General features: G+C 53.5%; 1 protein-coding gene across 11 annotated transcripts in view; it reads right to left on the bottom strand.

Moving 5' to 3' along the window:
- Positions 1–1,577: 1,577 nt before the first annotated feature.
- Positions 1,578–18,188, bottom strand: part of nfia (nuclear factor I/A) — a 112,567-nt gene continuing 95,956 nt past the window's right edge. For 9 of the 11 annotated variants that reach the window (XM_018726777.2, XM_018726775.2, XM_018726781.2 and 6 more), the window contains 4 exons: positions 12,702–12,880; positions 11,553–11,718; positions 10,972–11,063; positions 1,578–2,427 (listed from right to left, as the gene is read on the bottom strand). In XM_018726777.2, coding sequence (XP_018582293.1) covers positions 2,413–2,427; positions 10,972–11,063; positions 11,553–11,718; positions 12,702–12,880 — 452 coding nt within the window. In that variant the 3' untranslated portion in view covers positions 1,578–2,412. The remainder of the gene's footprint in view (positions 2,428–10,971; positions 11,064–11,552; positions 11,719–12,701; positions 12,881–18,188) is intronic. The other 2 variants (XM_029255052.1, XM_018726776.2) reach the window with 1 other exon arrangement.

The following is an 18,188-nucleotide window of genomic DNA, read 5'->3' as shown; positions in this document are numbered from 1 at the left end:
TAATCTAATTCACTCCAGTTTCCTACACAATACAAGGTGGGGTGGAATTCAGAGAACTGAACAGTGACTAAATTCTCCACAACTTGTGCAACAACTCAGGACCAGACCATCGCTCAAGGCACATAGATGAGGAACAATTGTTTCGTGCAATTTGAGAACACAAAAGAAATACATATAAATTTTTCAAAAGAATCTGATAAAAGTTCAAATGGAATAAAACAGACAGGGGAAAACGACAGAAAAAAAAAAATGATGAGAGGCAAAGAATCTGAAAGTCTTAGCTGGTTGATTGCGAAGGACTGTAAAATAATCCTTTCTTCAGGGGTCAAACAAATATAGCCTATTGGCAAGTGCCTGATTTTGGATTACGATATCGTGTCTTTATTCACACTACTTTGTCTACATAATCTAAGTAAAAATTTGTCACTAACACTAGAACATGCAGATTTTTTTTTATGGTTTTTTTTTTTTTTTTTTGTTTTGATTGACGGAGGATGAGTCGTTCGTAAGAGTGTAAATACATGTATAGTATAGGAAACAAAGAAGAAAACCAAAAAAAAAAAAAAAAAAGAAAAGCAAGTTGCATGCGAAGCAACTGAAAAGCTCCGCTGTCTGGTTGCAGATCTTGTCCGATGTGAATTTCTTCCTTTAAGCAGGTTTTGAAGGAGGTCCTTCTTCCTTTTTTTACCCTCTGAGATTCCAATTTCCCCCCCTTGTATGCTAAAGACTCACAGCCCACCTCAGGAATAAGTGCTTCATACAGAATGGGGCCTGACGCAGGCCTCCCCGAACCATACTCTGACCCTTACGACAGAAAGCTGACGGATCGTTTCTTTTGGGAAAACAAGGCCTCGATGCAACTTTGATCCGTTCACCTCGTACGTTCCAGATTCTGCCTCATGAGAAATTAATACAGCTATATTCTTTTTTTTTTCAAATTATGTGCTTTGTTAAAATATGCTGATTGTTTAGAATTTTAAAAAAGAACCCTACATGCTCGATTTTAAAGTGGTGAGGACATCTTAGAAATGATTGTTTAGCGATATTTTTAAAGGGATATTTTTGTAAATAATAAATTTACAAGATGAAGAAACAAATAAAAAAAAAAAAAAAAAAAAAAAAGGTCTACATAAAAAGCAAATACAGCTCCCCTTATTTCTCACAAGGCTATGATTTTTTTTGTACCCCAATATTTTAGAGTCCTGGAGGTGTGAACGGACTTGGAAGAAAAATATATGTACATATATATTTTTCAACGATCGTTCCAACAAGTTCTATCTTACGAAGATATTTAACTATCCAACAGCTATCCAATGAAATTGCACTTTCCTTAATTCAGTATTCCACCGTTTGCCTTAAGTCACTGGTGTCAGTGTTAATAGAGGACGAGCGCGCCGTCGTGCCCTTGGCAGCGTACAGCGCTGTACAGGCATTCCAAGGGGCCCTTCGAAACTCAAACCTGTTTCCACAGACCGGAGCAGCTGACTCAAAGCGTCCCATTGAAACAGCTGACTTTAGAGCCGCCGAGTTGTTCTTTCTCCTAACTGAGCAGTGTTGAATGATTTGGACCCCCCCCCCCCCCCCACACAACTGCCCCGTAAACCAGTGAGGATGGTGCGATTTCTGCTGCTTGCTTTCCATTTGCACTGTGATATGTCCCTGAAAAGCCCGGGTGGCCTCACCTTCCCACGGCCAGAGCCAGCAAGGACAGGGTGGGGGGGCCTTCGCTCTGCACCTGACCCAGGCAAAACCCCTGCATTCGTGAGCCACCAGACCAGACAAAACACAAAGTAATGCGATCAGATCCATTAAAACGACTAAGAAAGAGAGGAAAAAGAAACAGCTCAAACCTTCCAAAACCATCGTTTTGAGACCATGAACCTTACACTATGTACACGCACTGGTTTGCACACACCTGCGGACCCGCGGCCAGTGCATCTGCAGTCGAGCCACGGTTAAGACCGGCTAGAGTGAAAGGTGGAGAGAAGGGATTTGATCCAGTCCCATTGGGTTCCCCCCCTCGGGCCTCTGGCACAATGGGCAAAAAGGACGAAAAACGTGCGCTCTCCCACGTTGCTCCAACGAGCACTTCCAACAGAGACAGATTGCACCCATATATAAATATAGATATATAAACCATACATATAAATAAATATATATGGACTATATAGATATATGGAGTAGATGCATGTATGCCTAGGCGCGGATTCCTCTTGCTTCAGATGAGGGCTGGGGTTCTGCTGTAGCCATGCGTCTCTCAGGAACAGGTGTGTTTCGGGGTTGGGGGGTGGGTGGGGGGGTGGGTTCAAGGGCTCGTCTCTGTCAGACAGGTGTACAGGTTCACAGGCCAAACTCAGTGGGGACAGCGGGGATCGAGTGGTCTGTCGAGTGGCCGGTGAGGGTCCGGAGTCCTTAGCCCAGGTACCACTGCGAAAACAAGATCGGAGCAGGATGTCAGTGTTACGCCAAAACACGTTACGCGCATCAGGATACGGCGACCGGCTGGAGTCCCGTAGCGAGAGGTACGGACGGCTGGGGCAGCATCGCCCCCCGCCCCGAAAATCCCCCCCGAGGTGCCTCCTCTCCGGACGGACCACCTCCGCGCCTCCGCTGAGCCCAGTGTGCTGCAGGGGCTGCGATTCGCCCATCTGTGCTGCGTTCCTTCACTCCTGTGACCGGTGGCCACGTACCTCCAGCACGGCAACATCTTGCTGATTGCTTATTTCAGCAGAGTGGTGGGGGGGGGGGGGGTTGGCTGGGAGAGAGAGAGAGAGAGAGAGAGAGAGAGAGAGGGGGCTCTTCACACTCCTGACTATTCAGTAAAGTGCCTGGTGGGCAAGGTTAGCCCGACGCCCCTCTGTAATCCTTCAGTGAAATGGGCTTATTGATTGCTCTGCTCCATTGTTCATGTTTCCAGCAAGCGGACAAGCGCCCGGCCCCCCCCCCCCCCTTCTCAGCTTCCCTCCCCCCCCCCCCCCCCTCCAAGTTCAAGTTCATCCTAGTGTTACATCATGTCTGGTTGCTAGGGACAACCAGACAGCAGGAGACGTGACCACCATTAGGAAGACGGGGCCGTGCCGCGGGTCTACCTCTCGCTCCCCGCGCCCGTCTCCGGCGCTCTTTCCCTCTCCGCCCGCCGCCGCCGCCGCCGCTGCGTCCGCGTCCGCGTCCGCCGGCCCGGCCCCTGCCGCACGCACGGCGCGATTGATTCGGCGCGAGCCGAGGAGCCCCTCCGACGGCGCACTCCTCCCACCTCGGCGCCCGCGCCCGCGCGCACGCCGGCTGGCCACCAATCCAGGACTAAGCTTAATTAATCCGCGCAAACTTTGTAGCCAACCCAGTTCGAACGAAGACAATGGATCAATTATCGCGTTTTTGCTCCACTTTGCATACTAACCGTTTTGCTGCGCATGGGAAAACATTCGGTCGGCGCAGAATTACGGGCCGGGGCCCCTCCCTTTCGGCTCCTCTTGTTTTAGGCCTATTAAGGCTCTACGACGTACTCGAGACGCTTGAAAGAATAGCGAGCCGAGAGAGGAAAAAGAAAGCGAAAGGGTCTCGGAGAAGGGACAAAGGGGGAGAAGTAGCGGTACGGACGCGGTAAACAGTGCGGTGCGGGGAGGGGGGGGGAGGGGGACTGCCAATGGCAGCCGAATCGGACGGAGGGGTGCTCCGCCGCCAGCCGCTCTCCGCTCGTTTAAATTCCACTGCGAGCGCCGCACACAAACTCTAAGGTTAGTTTTTAATCAATACGAGTTGCTGACTCCGGACTTTCTTGTTTCGGCGCAGTGCAGCTTCCTTGTGTCTTTGTCTAGTGCCTCACGGGCTTTCAACCCACCCCCAGCCCACCAGAGTGTGTGTTCCCCCCCCCCACACACACACACACCCCCCCTCCCCGCCTGCCCACCCGCCTCCGCCCCCCTTGTCCTGAGACGACTTTTTGAGATGGATTTTGCAGACGGGGAGTGACTGCGCGCAGTGATCGCCCTCGCCGTACACACTGTGGGGTAAAGTTTCAGTCACGCCGCCACACACTCTGCGCGCACCGGAGGCACTCACACCGCGCTTCTCCTGTATGACAGGCCCACCTGGGGCTCACAGATAGAGATAGTAGCGTAGGAGCGAGAGGACGGGATTGGGGGGGGTGTGTGATGTGAGAGAGAGAGAGAGAGAGAGAGAGAGAGAGAGAGAGAGAGAGAGAGAGAGAGAGAGAGAAGGCGTGGGGTTTCAGCCAGTGGCTTTCGAAAGTTCCTCCTCTCCTTCTGCCCCCTGCCTCACACGGCCACTACGGCCACCTGTTCACGTGAGGGCACCGCAAGTATCACGCGTCCACTTTGCAACGGGGAGGGCGTCCGGTTAAAAGCCATAATTCCCACAGTCGCCGAGCTTGCACGACCCACTGGGACACGAGGAGCGACCGGCCGACACGCTCGCTTCCGTTAGACGTGGAGGGAAGGCTGAAGGCGGTCACTCCGGCGACGTGCGGACGCCCCCCCCCCGCGCGAGGTCACGTTCGGTCAGCGCGACCAGAAGAGGCCTCGCCCGTCTGCCCCGGGCTCCCGTCCCATCTACGGCTGCGCGCCCTCAGCGACGCCCCGCGAGGAGCGCTCGGCCCTCTCGCCGGTCCACCACGGAAACACCGGAGGACAAGGGGCCCTGCGTGCCACGCGCCGCGCCGCGCTTGTCATGCGACGGACCGCGACAGAAAGCGGATCCGCCCTGGCCGCGTGGTCCGGGAGGAGAACGACGACCGGCTCGGGGCAGGACCGCGCGCGTTCCAAGGGCCGCGCTCTTCTCGCCTCTCTTCCTCCCTCCCTCCCTCGGCCGGCGACGTCCTTCGCGGCTGAGAAAACGAGGCGTAAAACCGCAACTCGTACTCCGCCTGCCGCTTTCTGAGAGACAGTAAAAGGCAACACGGGCCCTTCTCCTGCGGTTTCCCGATTACCCTGCCCCAGCCCAGAGCTGACAGCACCTAACTGGAACCAGACGCCCCGGCAGCTCGGCACTCGCACGCAGCCAGCCGCTCTAAGCCTCAAAGAGGGAATAAAAAAAAAAAAAAACTCCCAAGGCCTACACGCTTTGCCAAAACCCTCAGCCATGCTGGGATTCTGGTCCAGTTCTCCACTCCCCCCTTATTACGCTTGTTCGTTTAACTGACGCCTTCCTCCGAAGCGGCTTACGATCTTACGGGACCTACAGCCACTTTGTCCATTTACACAGCTGGGTAATTTTACTGGAGCAATTTAGGGTAAGGACCGTGCTCAAGTGGAATACTACATCCGGGGGTGGGATTCAAACCTGCGGCCTTTGGGTGCAAAGGCAGGAATTCTAACCACTTCGCTACCGGCTACAAGTTTGTTCCTTATGGAGCCCGACATTCAGGTCCCCTCCGCGGCCCTAATCTGGCATCTTTTGGAGACCGGTCCAGCTTCTCGACCGCCGCGCCCCCTGCTGGTTTCCTGGTGACGGTGAAACCACAAATGGATTGAAGGGAAGCGGGGAAAAAGCTGGACTCCTAGTTTCAGACGAAAGCCTTTGCTCGTACGGAACAGGTCCCACAAGCCGTGCCGTCCATGATGGGGATGGGGCCACGCTCGTGTCGTTGTTCAGGAACGCAATCGGGAGATCGCCGATTAAGGACTCGCTTTCAGCTAACGGCGCCGTGCGTTTGTTTGTTCACGGGAGCCACCGCTCCAGCACCCGGAGGACTCGACCCAAAAGGAGCCTAACTAAAATCGGGTTCGGCGGTTTCCCCCTGGCAGGGCGCTTTCCGTGCCGGGACGGTCCACCCCGCGAGGGGTCCGATGAAATACTGCTCTCGGGTGTCACGGGCAGAACAAAGCCCATCTCCAAACGTCTCAAGAATCATAGCCAAGCCTTTTTTTCAAAGCACTTCCCCTCCCTGCGCAACGCGCTGCCAAAAAAAAAAAAAAAAGAAAAAAAAAAAAAACGGAGGCGCGCCCCACAGCTCGCCGCTCCTGCTCGCCTTCCCATCATCCTCAGTGTCCTCTTCGCGAGCTCTCAAGGTCAAACTAGCTTTAAGCGAAGAGGTGCGGGGGAGAGCGATACACGCACACACGCGAGCGCGGGCGAGCGCGTACGTACACGCGCGCACACACACGAGCACGCGCGCGCTGAGCCGCGGTTCATCACATTGCGGGCGGAGACGGGGGGGGTTGGGGGATCTCTGGCTGTTCCTTTAACTCCCTGTCAATGGAACAAGTAATCTCATCAGGTGGAGAAGTGCTGACTCAGGGCTCTGGTAAAGTGCCTGCAGATGCGTGTCATCTCTGAGGAATTCAGCCTCATGTAATGCAAACCAGCTTCGCCCAGAGAGCCGCGCTTATGAAGCCCGTCTCCCCGCTGCCGGCCTGCCACTTACGCCCCCCCCGGGGACGGGGAGACATTCGCTACATTATTTATTTATATCTCAAATCAGCAGGCAATCGCTAACATCCCTTCCTCCTGTTGCTAGGACACTGATGAGATTCAGATGGATTATTACCACGGCTAATAACACGACATTATTATTGTATTAATAGGGCAACAACAACTATTATGTGATAAATAAGGTTCTGCATTTAAAACAGTAATATTGTGATTACTGCAAATCTTTAACCTCAAACTGACCGATCGCGCCGCTTCCAGAATCGCGCAGCGGTTCTCCGCTCCGTTCCGATCCGCATCGCCTTAATCTCAGGTATAGTGAGCGCAGGTGAATCTCAGAGCGCTTCCACGCATCCCCCCTCCTTGTCTCTCTCCGCCGGTTTCCTGTAGCTTCCCACATCAAATCCCAGCACTCCGGTTATGCTCTCCGATACCTACAAGACCTGAGCGCTCGCTACGCCCCAACCAAACTGCTACGTTCCTCCACCTCTGCCCGCTTGGTGGCCGAAAATCACGAGCACAAAGGTTTCTGGTTCTGGCTGTAATGTGGAGGAATGAGCTCCCATCGCCACTCAGAACTGCTGAATCTCTCAATGTTCAAGAAGGGTCTGAAAGCACATCTCTTCCACACTCACTTCTCTCCTGATCTCCTGTGCACTCGATAAATGTGCGCTCTGCTGTCTGTTTTGAAAAACTTTATATGCGGGTATTTGTGTAATATACACTGCTTTATACTGCGGTATGAGACAAACTGACCGTACCGAAGAGTCACGGGTCTGAATCTAGATCTCTCCTTCTGTTGGCACAATGCACTGTTGTACTGGTTTCTAACATGTATGTCACTTTGTAGAAAAACAGCTCCTAAATGAATAAATGTAACATGTAAATATAACAATTAATTTCAGAAAAACAAATGGATCTCTGCCCCCTGCTGGTCTCTACAGGAATGACACACATTTACATGATAAAAAGTCACGCTGGACTCCGGCTCTCTGCGTGTGTCTCACCTTCCTTCAGTGACGGCAATCTGTTCGGTGCCACTGACATTTACATTTATTCGTTCAGCAGACGCTTTTCTCCAAAGCGACTTCCAATGAACTCTATGTAGTGTTACCAGCCCACGCACCTTATTCACCACGGTGACTTACACTGCTAGATACACTACTTACACTGGGTCACTCATCCATACATCAGTGAAACACACTCTCTCTGTGACACTCACACGCTACGGGGGAACCCGAACAGCATGTCTTCGGACTGTGGGAGGTAACCAGAGCATCCGGAGGAAGCCCACGCAGACACGGGGAGAACATGCGAACTCCACACAGACCGAGCGGGGATGGAACCCACGTCCTCTCGCACCACCCAGGCGCCGCGAGACAGCAGCGCAACTCGCTGTGTCGCTTTACTGCAAAAATCTATTTTATAGCAGAATCACAGATAAGAACATCTTCACTTTAAACGATCTAAGTAATGACCACGGCTCTAGCAGCCCATGTGCGGCAACGGTTTCCCAGCCCTATGTTCTTGACCACAAGTACTGCTGGCCGCCCTGCATTCTGATAAACCGGCACTGTGACTCTGCCACTTTACCATGTTCACACCTTCACCGAATCTGTGCGTTTCTCTGGGTGTGTTTGTGCGCAGTGAAACAGGGTGTTTGCTCCAGCTGTATGTTAACAGACGAACGAGCCTTCTCCACATATTGCGAGAAACATTTACCGGTGTGTTTGGCTGCTTGAAAAATCAGGCGCGGACAGAAAGCAGGCGGCGCAGGAAAGTTTACTTGCCGGATAGCTGGGAGGGCTGTGTCTGGGTGAGTTACTATGGGATCCCGCCGGTGTCTGCGTTTGCTGGAATGCCTTTGTTGGATTAAAGACGGGGAGTGGCGGAGGCTGGAGACGGGGGTCTGGCACCTCCGTGGGAACCCCCTCCTCTGTGGGTAGAGTTAGGAAAGTGGCATGGCAAGGGTGTGTGTGTGTGTGTGTGGGGGGGAGCCCCGTGTGGTGCCAACCTCTCCCGTTTCGGTGGGCAACCGCCAGCGGCCCTCAAGGCAGCTGGAGCGGTCTGACCCCAGGGCTCTGTGCCACCCACCCGGTGGCCTTCTTTCATTCAGCGGGCTCTCCCAGCACCCTGCCTCTCGCCCCCTGGCGAGCCCCTCAATCGGGCCCGCCGACCGTCCCGCCACTCTTTAACACGCGTTGCCACAGAGCCGCTGGCAGGAATGTTTACTGTTACAGTCCCGCGTCTTTCTTCCACCCGCCCCCAGCTCCTCGGCCTCTCTCTCTCGCTGTCGTTCTTTCTGCTTCCTCCCCCTAACATCTGCCCCCTCCGGGTAACTTTTGTCCCCGGAGCTCTGGGGAGGTTTACAACGGCGGACAAGCGGGCTCAAACAGCACGGCGTGTCCTGCTGGGGGTCGGAATGGGCTTTATTGGCCGCGCCCCGGCTGCGAGCCTCGCCTTTTCACTCGGCCCTTTAAAATAAGCACATTACAATCGCTTTTAAACTTTATACCCCATGTACTCGTAATAAGCGCCGAGCTGGACTTGCTAGTTGCTCTTTTGCTCGGACGTCAAGCTGTAAATCGAGCGTGCCTCGCTGCGTCCTCATCCGTGTCTCTTATTAAGGCACCATGCGGCACTCCGAGAACAATAAGGAATGAAACTTAATTCCGAGAGTAAAATTTCCACCTGCTGCCCCAGATTACTCCGGTGGCCCCTCCTCCTTCTCCGGTCTCCCCAGGCTGGAGGACGGGCAGAGGAGGCCGACAAGCAGAGGAAACAAAGTGTCATCCTGTGGGAGGCTGAGGTGGGCAGAACCTTGAGGCGAGATCAATGAAGCAATATTCTTGTATTGGTGGGGGCGCTCCGGTGTGTGTGTGTGTGTGTGTGTGTGTGTGTGTGTGTGCGCGAGCCTGTGTATGCGTGTCTGGAAGGGGTCTAGTGGGCAGGCCTCGTTGTCAGGACTGATTAATAATGCACACGGTGTTGGTTTAGAGCCCTGAGTAAATGCGGCGGGAGCTGCGGACTGAAATGAAGGGCAGCCTGTCGCTTCAGCCACCTGAGGAGATTGCAGGGCGGCGGAGGGGAGGGGATAAATAAACAAACACAAACAATAAATTAAAAAGAGCCGGTTAGACATCCTGACAAGTACCTGCCTCCACCCCCCATCCAGGGAATCGCGTCTCGTGGCCCATGACAGAGTCAATAAATCGACGAGGGCCCCGCCGAGGGCCCCGGGCACGCTGGCGTGACACCCGGCTCCCCTCCGGGTCGGCATCGATGCGGCAGCCAAGACGAACGGAGGGCCCCTCGATGGCGGCCCGCCGGCCCGGCCGCAGCCTCCCTGCTCCACGAGCCTCAGCTTTCTTGCCCTTCACCTCTCTTCCACCTCCTTCCACCTTTCGGTCTCCCCCGGCTGCCGTCACTACCGCAACTTCTCAGAGTCGCGCCGCATCCACCGAGGTCCACAACTCCCCCCCCCACGGAAAAAAATAGCCCCAGTGACCAACACGCACAGGCTGCTGGGAAAAGGAACCCCAGGACTGCAGCAGTAAGCGCATATATTCTGTGCTGACCTGTTGGCACCCTTAACTACGAGGACTTTTTTTCCCCACTAATCCAACCAGTGGTACAAGAATCCAGTATTGTGACTGTAATGAATATAGTCCCAAAAAGATGGGGAAAGATGTCTGCTGTGGAACTCACGCACTGAAACAGCTTTGGGAGAGAAGAGGAGGAACAAACAGCTCGGTGACCCCTGGAAAGAATAGGGCATTTTTCTTTAGGGAGACTTCTTCCACATCTTCTACCAGAACTCTAACGGTTCTTCTTCTGGGGAGGCCCCGGCAGACCCGAAACACCCACGCGCATGCTTACACGCACAAAACAACACGCACGCTTGCACAGCCAAACACGCAGCTGCGCAATCTCAAACGCGCTCACACACAAACGAGTTTACGAGTAACACGGACGCGCGGCCAAGCGCGAAAAGCCACGCACGGGTACCGAGGCCACGTAAACGGACACCCGCTTTCGATCCCCGGACCTTCTTCGTCAGGCTCGCAGATGGCCAATTAAAACAGGTTTGCCTTTTACCGAGCGCCGAGTCCGAAACAAAAAGACTCTGCAATATACACGTACAAAGCAGATTTTAAAATCGACTTCGGGACGTGCGTGCGCGAGGAACACCGTGTAAGCAGGCGAACGAAAAAGGGGCAGAGTTCAAGTGTGCGAACCTGCGCTGTCACAGCGCGTATATTTGCAGACAGCTGCACCGAAGGCTCCCTGTCGGGGCTGCTTCCCTAGCGGCCGCTACAGGGAATAAATCACACGCGGGTCACTTCCTCGCGAAGGGGAGCCTGTCACCACAAGGCTCTGGGGTCAGGCTGGTTATAGTGCTGATAAATCAGACCCTTAGATTGGCTTCAAGGTCCAGCACGGAGGATGGAAACCAGATCCCACCCCAGAGGCCTGGGGGGGAGGACACAGATCAGGGCAGCAGGACCCAACCTATGGCATGCTGTCACTCTGTCAGTGCACGTGTGCGCCCCCTGGAGCTCGGAGCGAGGGGTGGATGCTCACCTGAGGCTGCTGAGGGATATTTACAAAGCTGGGGTCTCGGGGGCCGACGCTGACAAAGCGCTGCGCCGGGGACGTGCTGGGTGTGGAGTAGGCTGTAGGGGGGCAAACACAGCAAACACTGTGACATCCACCCAGTGACGCAGGGAGAAGGGGCGGATTAACACGACCCGAGCTCTGCACAGCTGCGATACGCCGAAGCTACCTGCGTTTAACACGGACTTTGTGAGCCCTGCAGGTACTCGGGATATTTCAGCAATTGCATGACTCCTCGAAATAGCAAAAGGAAACTACCGTTGCCCTTACCCTTATGAAAGGTACTTAACCTGGAGCGGTTCAGCAAAATTCCCCGTAGAACAGAGCGCGTGCAGCCGGGGGAGGCTTTAACTTGGCCGGAGTAATTAGGTTAAATGATTCGTTCTTTCGTTATTTGGAGAAAAAGTCAAATCCAGGTGCGAAACAGGGTCTCGACGTCTGCGCAGCTGAAGCGTGCGGGGTTCCGGCCGTGGAGGCCCAGCTCGATGGAAGGTATCGTGTTCAGCGCAGCCCAGCGAGACGAACCGGTCGGGGAAAGTAATACTCACTTGGCGAGGTGGGGGAGTTGCCCCCTCCCTCCGTGGAAGTGGAAGGAGGTTTGGACTCCGGCACGGGCAGGGGCACGGGTCGCGCCATGGGGGGCGGGGGCGGAGGAGGCAGCATGGGCGTGGGCAGGAACGGGTTGTGCACCTTCCCCTGGCTGCTCCCGTTGGGCTGCGGAGAGAGAGGGGAGAAGACCCCGGGCGAATGAGCGCGGCGAGCGGAAACCCGGGCCCAGAACCGTACCCGTGCCGCAGCCTTCCCGGCATCCCGGCACGATCCCCGCACCCCCCCCCCCCGCCCCCCAGCCCCTGGGCGTGCCCTCTCCGAAGCGCTGCGGCTGATGTCGGAGCACCGAAGAGAAGTGGCTCAGCAAATTTTCCCATCCCGGTCATAAAGAATTCTGCTGCTGTGCGCACTTTGGCGTTCATAATCTATTACCAAAACAGCACGCTCCCTCTCGACCGTCTCAGCCGCGCCGTCGGCAGGCGGCATTCAACAGGCAGCGCTCCGTCCTCGGTCTCCGGCGCAGCGGGTTTCGGCAACCGCCGCGACGTCACGGCGTGAACGCGTGCGTCCGTGCGCGTGCTTCTTTGAACGCCTGCGAGAAGCGCTGAAGACAAAGGTCTTTGCGGGTGTGCGTTACAGACCGGTATCCAAAGAGAAAAATTCTGATTAACGGAGCAAACGAAGGGTGCGGAAAAAGAAACTCTGCTCCGTATTGATTTGGGGCCCAGACAAATATATCAGCTATCTAACGGCAGACATCGAGTGAAACGCGCACACGTTCCCACCCGCCCGTACGCTGCGGAACGCCGCTCACCCCGTGCGAAACTGCATCCAAATCACACTTCTTACATCTGCTAGTTATTACTCGGGGCTCAGGAATGCCTATGCCACACGCATGTAGAAGCCTGCAGGAAACGTTGCTTACGCATACACTTAGGCAGATCTGAACGGCTGTGTAGGTTTGTGTGTCGCAAAGAGGAGGATGAGAGCGCAGTCACATAGACCAGAGGACCGTGGGAGCAAGGAAAGGCACAAAAGAGTACAAAGAGAGAGAGAGGGGGGGAGAGAGAGAGAGAGAGAGAGAGAGAGAGAGAGGCAGGGTACAGGAGGAAGTGGAAAAAAAGGTTGTGTAAAATGCTCCTTCTTACATTAAGGAAGCCCACCTGTCCAGCTTGCTGGCCACTGTCAGGGCAGACAAGTTGGACAAACTCCTTGAGGGTCTCCTGGGGGTGGTAGCGGATGGCGGGGTGAGAGAAGTAGGAGCCGGGCTGCTGGATGATTGGCGACGTCGGGAAGTGGAGGCTGGAGGGCGTGGCGTGCGGACTCGCTGGAACACAGAGAGATGGGTGCGTTAGAAGGTCCGAGGAAGGGGTTCCGGCGCGGGTGAGCGGGTGGGTCGGGGTCAACGCAAAAGAAGGCACGCGGGTGGGACAAGTGAAGTGGGATGTACGTGAAACAAAGAGGCAGGCCACATGCAGAGGGACAAAACGCACACACGCACATCCTGATCTTACAAGGGGGGCAGACGTCGCCGGTGTTAAAGGGGGAACGAAAGGCCCCCGGCGGACAGACAGACCCCTGGCTTGGCGCAGCGGGGAAAAAGCACCGAGGTCCATAGGGAAACGTTCACGGGCCGCCCCGCGTTTCAGGCGGCTCAAATACCGTCGGAACAGGGTTACCGGACCCCGACGATCAGACGACCGGAGCGGTCACGGAGCCAAAGCGCACCTTGTGGCCCTGGCGGATCAAGCCCGCAGCAAACAAAGCGAGCTCCCACCTGGAGCGGAGGCCGCAACTTCGCAAAGTACGGCTGCCGTATCTGCACCTCCCATCTTCCGCCGTTCCCGCAGAGGAGAAATGAAACAGATTCAAGTACGCAGGAAGCCGGACAAAATGTTCAGGCTAATATTTTATTATTGTCATTTTTTTGGAACGACTTAATATAAAACTGATAAAAACTCCAGCCCGGGATAATAAATTGATATTGCAGTTGTGCGCCTCGATCGCGCTGCTTTGCGCGCCACAGATAGACAGTCTTTTAATGGATTGAGGCTTATCAAGTATTTAATTGTAACCGGCTCAATCTAATTACACTGCTCTTAATAGTGGTAATATTCGGTTATTGGTTATTAGTATAATGCCTGGGACGCGAGGGCCTGGAGTCTTTAAGCCGTGATGTATTACGGTGCGGTTAATAAGACTCCGCGCTCCCATTTCCAATATCAGTGCTGGCCCCTCTTTCGGGGGAGATGGTAAGCTGATACTACATAAACATTGTTAAAGCCACAGCTCCCCACTGCAGTAATTCACTTAACTTTGTGTGATTTATGGCTCTGTCAATAGAGGGTGACTGGAAACTCTGGCCGCTACGGCTGCTATGTAGGCATCGTATTTACAGTAATAATAGAATGGATGGCTTTTTTTCCTTTTTTTTTTTTTTTCTTTTCCTTTTCTTTCCTCCTCCTTTTCCCAGGTCCTTTCATTTCACGTCCCGGCATTCGTGCGGGAGTCAGGAACGCGAGCGTGGAATTGGTGGGGGGGGGGGGGGAGAGGCGCAGGCCGGCTCTCGTCTTTATGGAAGTGCGCACGCGCGCACGCGCCTGCAAAGACGCACGCGGACAAGAAGTCGTCCGAACGCGCGCGTGCAGAGGAAGTGTCTCGACAACGCCGAGGGTGCGGCGTCCGAGTGAATTAGCGCCTTGTCCTGGGGCGGGGCTTTGGGAAGTTGCTGCAGTGGCCGCTGACCATTCTGCCCCCTCGTCCCACCCCTACCAGGGACACACCCGCACCCGGAGCTGAGTCAGCAGCCTCCGCCGCACCCACCCCGCCGTGTCGCAGTCTTTCGTTCTTAACCCATCGATCGGTGAACGACACTCCGTTCCGGTACACTTCGGGCCACAACACATGCGCCCGCGCAGCAAGAACATCTGGAAGGATCAAGGGCGCTGGGCGACCGCGACATAAAGGCTTATAAGACAGACGCCGCACCGGCCCGACCCACCCAGCCGGAAGCACGAGTCGAAGCCAGAAAGAAAAGTTTTACTTTTAACTAAGACTGTCCACCAATCCAAAATGTCCAACAGGGAAAAAAAAAACCCGCTCCTGCACTGAAGTGGACCTGAGGGAGTTATTTAAAGAGATGGATGCAATGTGGTGAGATAAGATAATGTCACATGTCATTACCTTGGAGTAAGGACAAGACGCGCAGTATAATCAACTCCACACACCATCGGTGGCACGTGTCCCTTGAAGGTCAGCCGAATCATAATCAATCAATAAATCAATTTTTTTCCATAAGCACATGTGTGGCTTAACATTTCCCTTCCCGGTACAGGGATGTGCGGCATTGTTGCGGTTAGGACGCAGCGACCGGAACACCCGATCCGAAAACGTTCCGGATTCTCTCGCGTTGCTGGAACCGATATTGACCTGTTTACGCTGATGTCAGGTGCCCGACGTCATTTCGGTGTTTGGTGATTCCGGCTTCTCCGTCTGACGGCACATCGGAGTTCAGTTTCTACTACTTCTGGCCTGCCTGTGTGGCGGCACATAGGGGATGACACACACACACACACACACACACACACACACACACACACACACACACACACACACACACACACACACATTTTCAGAACCGCTTGTCCCATACGGGGTCACGGGGAACCGGAGCCTAACCCGGCAACTCAGGGCGTAAGGCCGGAGGGGGAGGGGACACACCCAGGACGGGACGCCAGTCCGTCGCAAGGCACCCCAAGCGGGACTCGAACCCCAGACCCACTGGAGAGCAGGACTGCAGTCCAACCCACTGCGCCACCGCACCCCCTATCTAGGGGATGACAGTCCTGCTGTAATCTGGAGCCACCAATAAATACATCTCGCCGTACAGGCGATTAAAATGCCATGCGGACTATGGTGGTGGGAAAAGTGGGTGCCGAGTCACTTAAACATCTGAAGCCGCTTCACGGAAGAACATTTTTGCAGTCCCGTAAAACATCTGACCATTTTTACAAGAGGAAAAAGAAAATATTATGGTCACCTGGTTGATGATTTATATTAGACAACTGATTAACGTTCATTCGTGCGATTAATCATTGCCGAGTCTTTTTCTCCTTCATTCTCTGGTTAGAGGCCACTGTTCCAAACAGGACACGTGCCGGTTGACGTGGAGAGGGGAGGTGGTCCAGCAGAACATTTCTGAACACCATTTCCTGCCAGCTCTAGTCCTTTTCTTTTCAGAACGTCTAGCTACTGATGCAGTTCTTTTCCATTTAAGTTTTTTGGTTTATTATTTTACATTTTGTTGCACGTTGGGCAGAAGAAGGCTGATTAGGGTCTAGCTCCTATTTCGGGTAGGCTCCGTCTCCCTCCATTATGTTTTCTTTTTTTTGGCCGTCTTTTTAGCCGGTGGTGAATTCAGCTACGGAAATATCTTTGCTGCTCCTGATCCCTGTGTGGCCGTATAAATAAAACCTCAGCTGCAGTATTTGTGTGTATGACTGACAGGTTTTTCTTGCCCATGGTGATTTTTTTTTTTTTTTTTTTTTTTTTTTTTTTTTACTCCTCCTGTTTGTTTAAACGCTAAGAGTACCTTAAGATAAAATACAAATAAAATTTAGTGAGATTTATACTTTGGTTGTAAGTTCTTGGTGTAGTTACCGTAACTTGGTTATTTTGGCTGTTGCACTTATTTATTTTTATATAGTCTATTATGTGTAGGAGGGGGGCGCGGGGGGCGCAGGGGCGGAGTGGGTTGGACCGGGTCCTGCTCTGCGGTGGGTCTAGGGTTCGAGTCCCGCTTGGGGTGCCTTGTGATGGACTGGCGTCCCGTCCCGGGTGTGTCCCCTCCCCCCTCCGGCCTTACGCCCTGTGTTGTTGGGTTAGGCTGTGGCTCCCCACAACTCCATATGGGACAAGCGGTTCAGACAGAGTGTGTATTATGCGTATGTGTAATGCAATAATGTAAAGTGAATGTCTCCAAGTACAAAATACACACACACACACACATTTTCAGAACCGCTTGTCCCATACGGGGTCACGGGGAACCGGAGCCTACCCGGCAACACAGGGCGTAAGGCCGGAGGGGGAGGGGACACACCCAGGACGGGACGCCAGTCCACCGCAAGGCACCCCAAGCGGGACTCGAACCCCAGACCCACTGGAGAGCAGGACCTGGTCCAACCCACTGCGCCACCGCACCCCTCCAAGTACAAAATACTTTGTTTTAAATATTGAAATCAGTGTTTCGAACAGCCTCTTGGTAATCTTCTACACTCCTTAACCAATCTGTGCAGTAGAATTTCGAAAATATCATCCCAGGAACACTTGCATGCCACCCACCCCTGCTTTCTGTGAAACTGCGAAAGCATAGGGAAGCTCATAAGTCACAGAGTCCTGACCCATGAAAATGACTGCTGGCTGCTTGGCATCCGGTACTTCATAAATATAGGCATTAGTTAAGATAAACCAGAGAGCTGAAAATATGATGCAGTTATCTCACGCGCAGGACAGAATAACAGAATGGTATCACTACTACCATGAGAGCCCTGAGACAAAGTGCTCAGTCTGTTCAAACACAGAAGAGAAACAACACAAGCACAATATTTGCATACTGCTCAATTATGTAAAAGCGTGGGTTAATTTTTACCATCTTCACATTGCAAAACAGAAGGATTTTCTTCACAAATCAACCACCGGCAAAGACCAGCAGTGACTACAACTGGATGAAGAGCAGTGAATCTCGAGCCAGGAGACACAGCTGTGTGCTTCAGCACGTGTAGCCGGTACGTGTGACGGCGGTAACGCACACTGCCCCGGCTGGCCACGCACAGCGCATGTCGTGACGCATTCCGCCGCTAAGAAAGGTCAAAATTCGCTCGAGAGAAAACGAAAAAAAAGAAATGACTCCTCGAAGATCTGACCACGGAGCCACGCTCGTGGGGCTTCATCGGCTTACTAAGGCGCTCCATGCTGAGCTGGGCGGGCAATGGTGTTGGCCCTCGCCAAAGAGGGGCCAACGCTGGGTCTGCGGGCCGAGCGGAGCGGGGAGTACGCCGCTCGCAAGGGGGGCACGCTAATGGGGGCTTTTAGCCATGACTTCAGTGCGTAATTATGGGGTGTAACATGAAAGTGAGCTGTGCTCCGGCAGGTCCTCACCACAGCACTCCCAGTGGGTGGCCCTGCAGCTAATCTGAGGGGAGCCAGGGGGTGCACAGAGCTCAGATGACAAATATGTAAATGATAATGACGTTGTGAAAGGGAGACCGATTCAGACAGCTGGTGGGGAAAGATCTCCCGGCTCCATTGTGAGCCGCCTGCATGAGGACCGCATACGCGGTATAAAAGGCTCCGGATTAGTTCCACTTTGCAAATCGTGTTGGTTCGCTGATTTTTAAAATTTTTTTTTTTTTAATTTATTTTTTTGTGGTTGACTTTCGTTGAACAAGACATATAATCCAAAGGGGATTATGAGAACCACAAGAGATGTGTTAAAATGATTTTTTATAAGATGTTTGTGAGCCATGTCAATAGGTTCCCTTGAGCTGTAAAAGTTAACATAAGTATCAGGGAAAAATAGACCTCTTTGGATTCGCTACTTACCAACGTAGTGCGAAGTAGCGCTGAGAGCGTAATAC

Source organism: Scleropages formosus, chromosome 9 (genome assembly GCF_900964775.1).
Source record: "Scleropages formosus chromosome 9, fSclFor1.1, whole genome shotgun sequence".
Taxonomy (NCBI): Eukaryota; Metazoa; Chordata; class Actinopteri; order Osteoglossiformes; family Osteoglossidae; genus Scleropages; species Scleropages formosus.
This window is presented reverse-complemented; position numbering and strand designations above follow the sequence as displayed.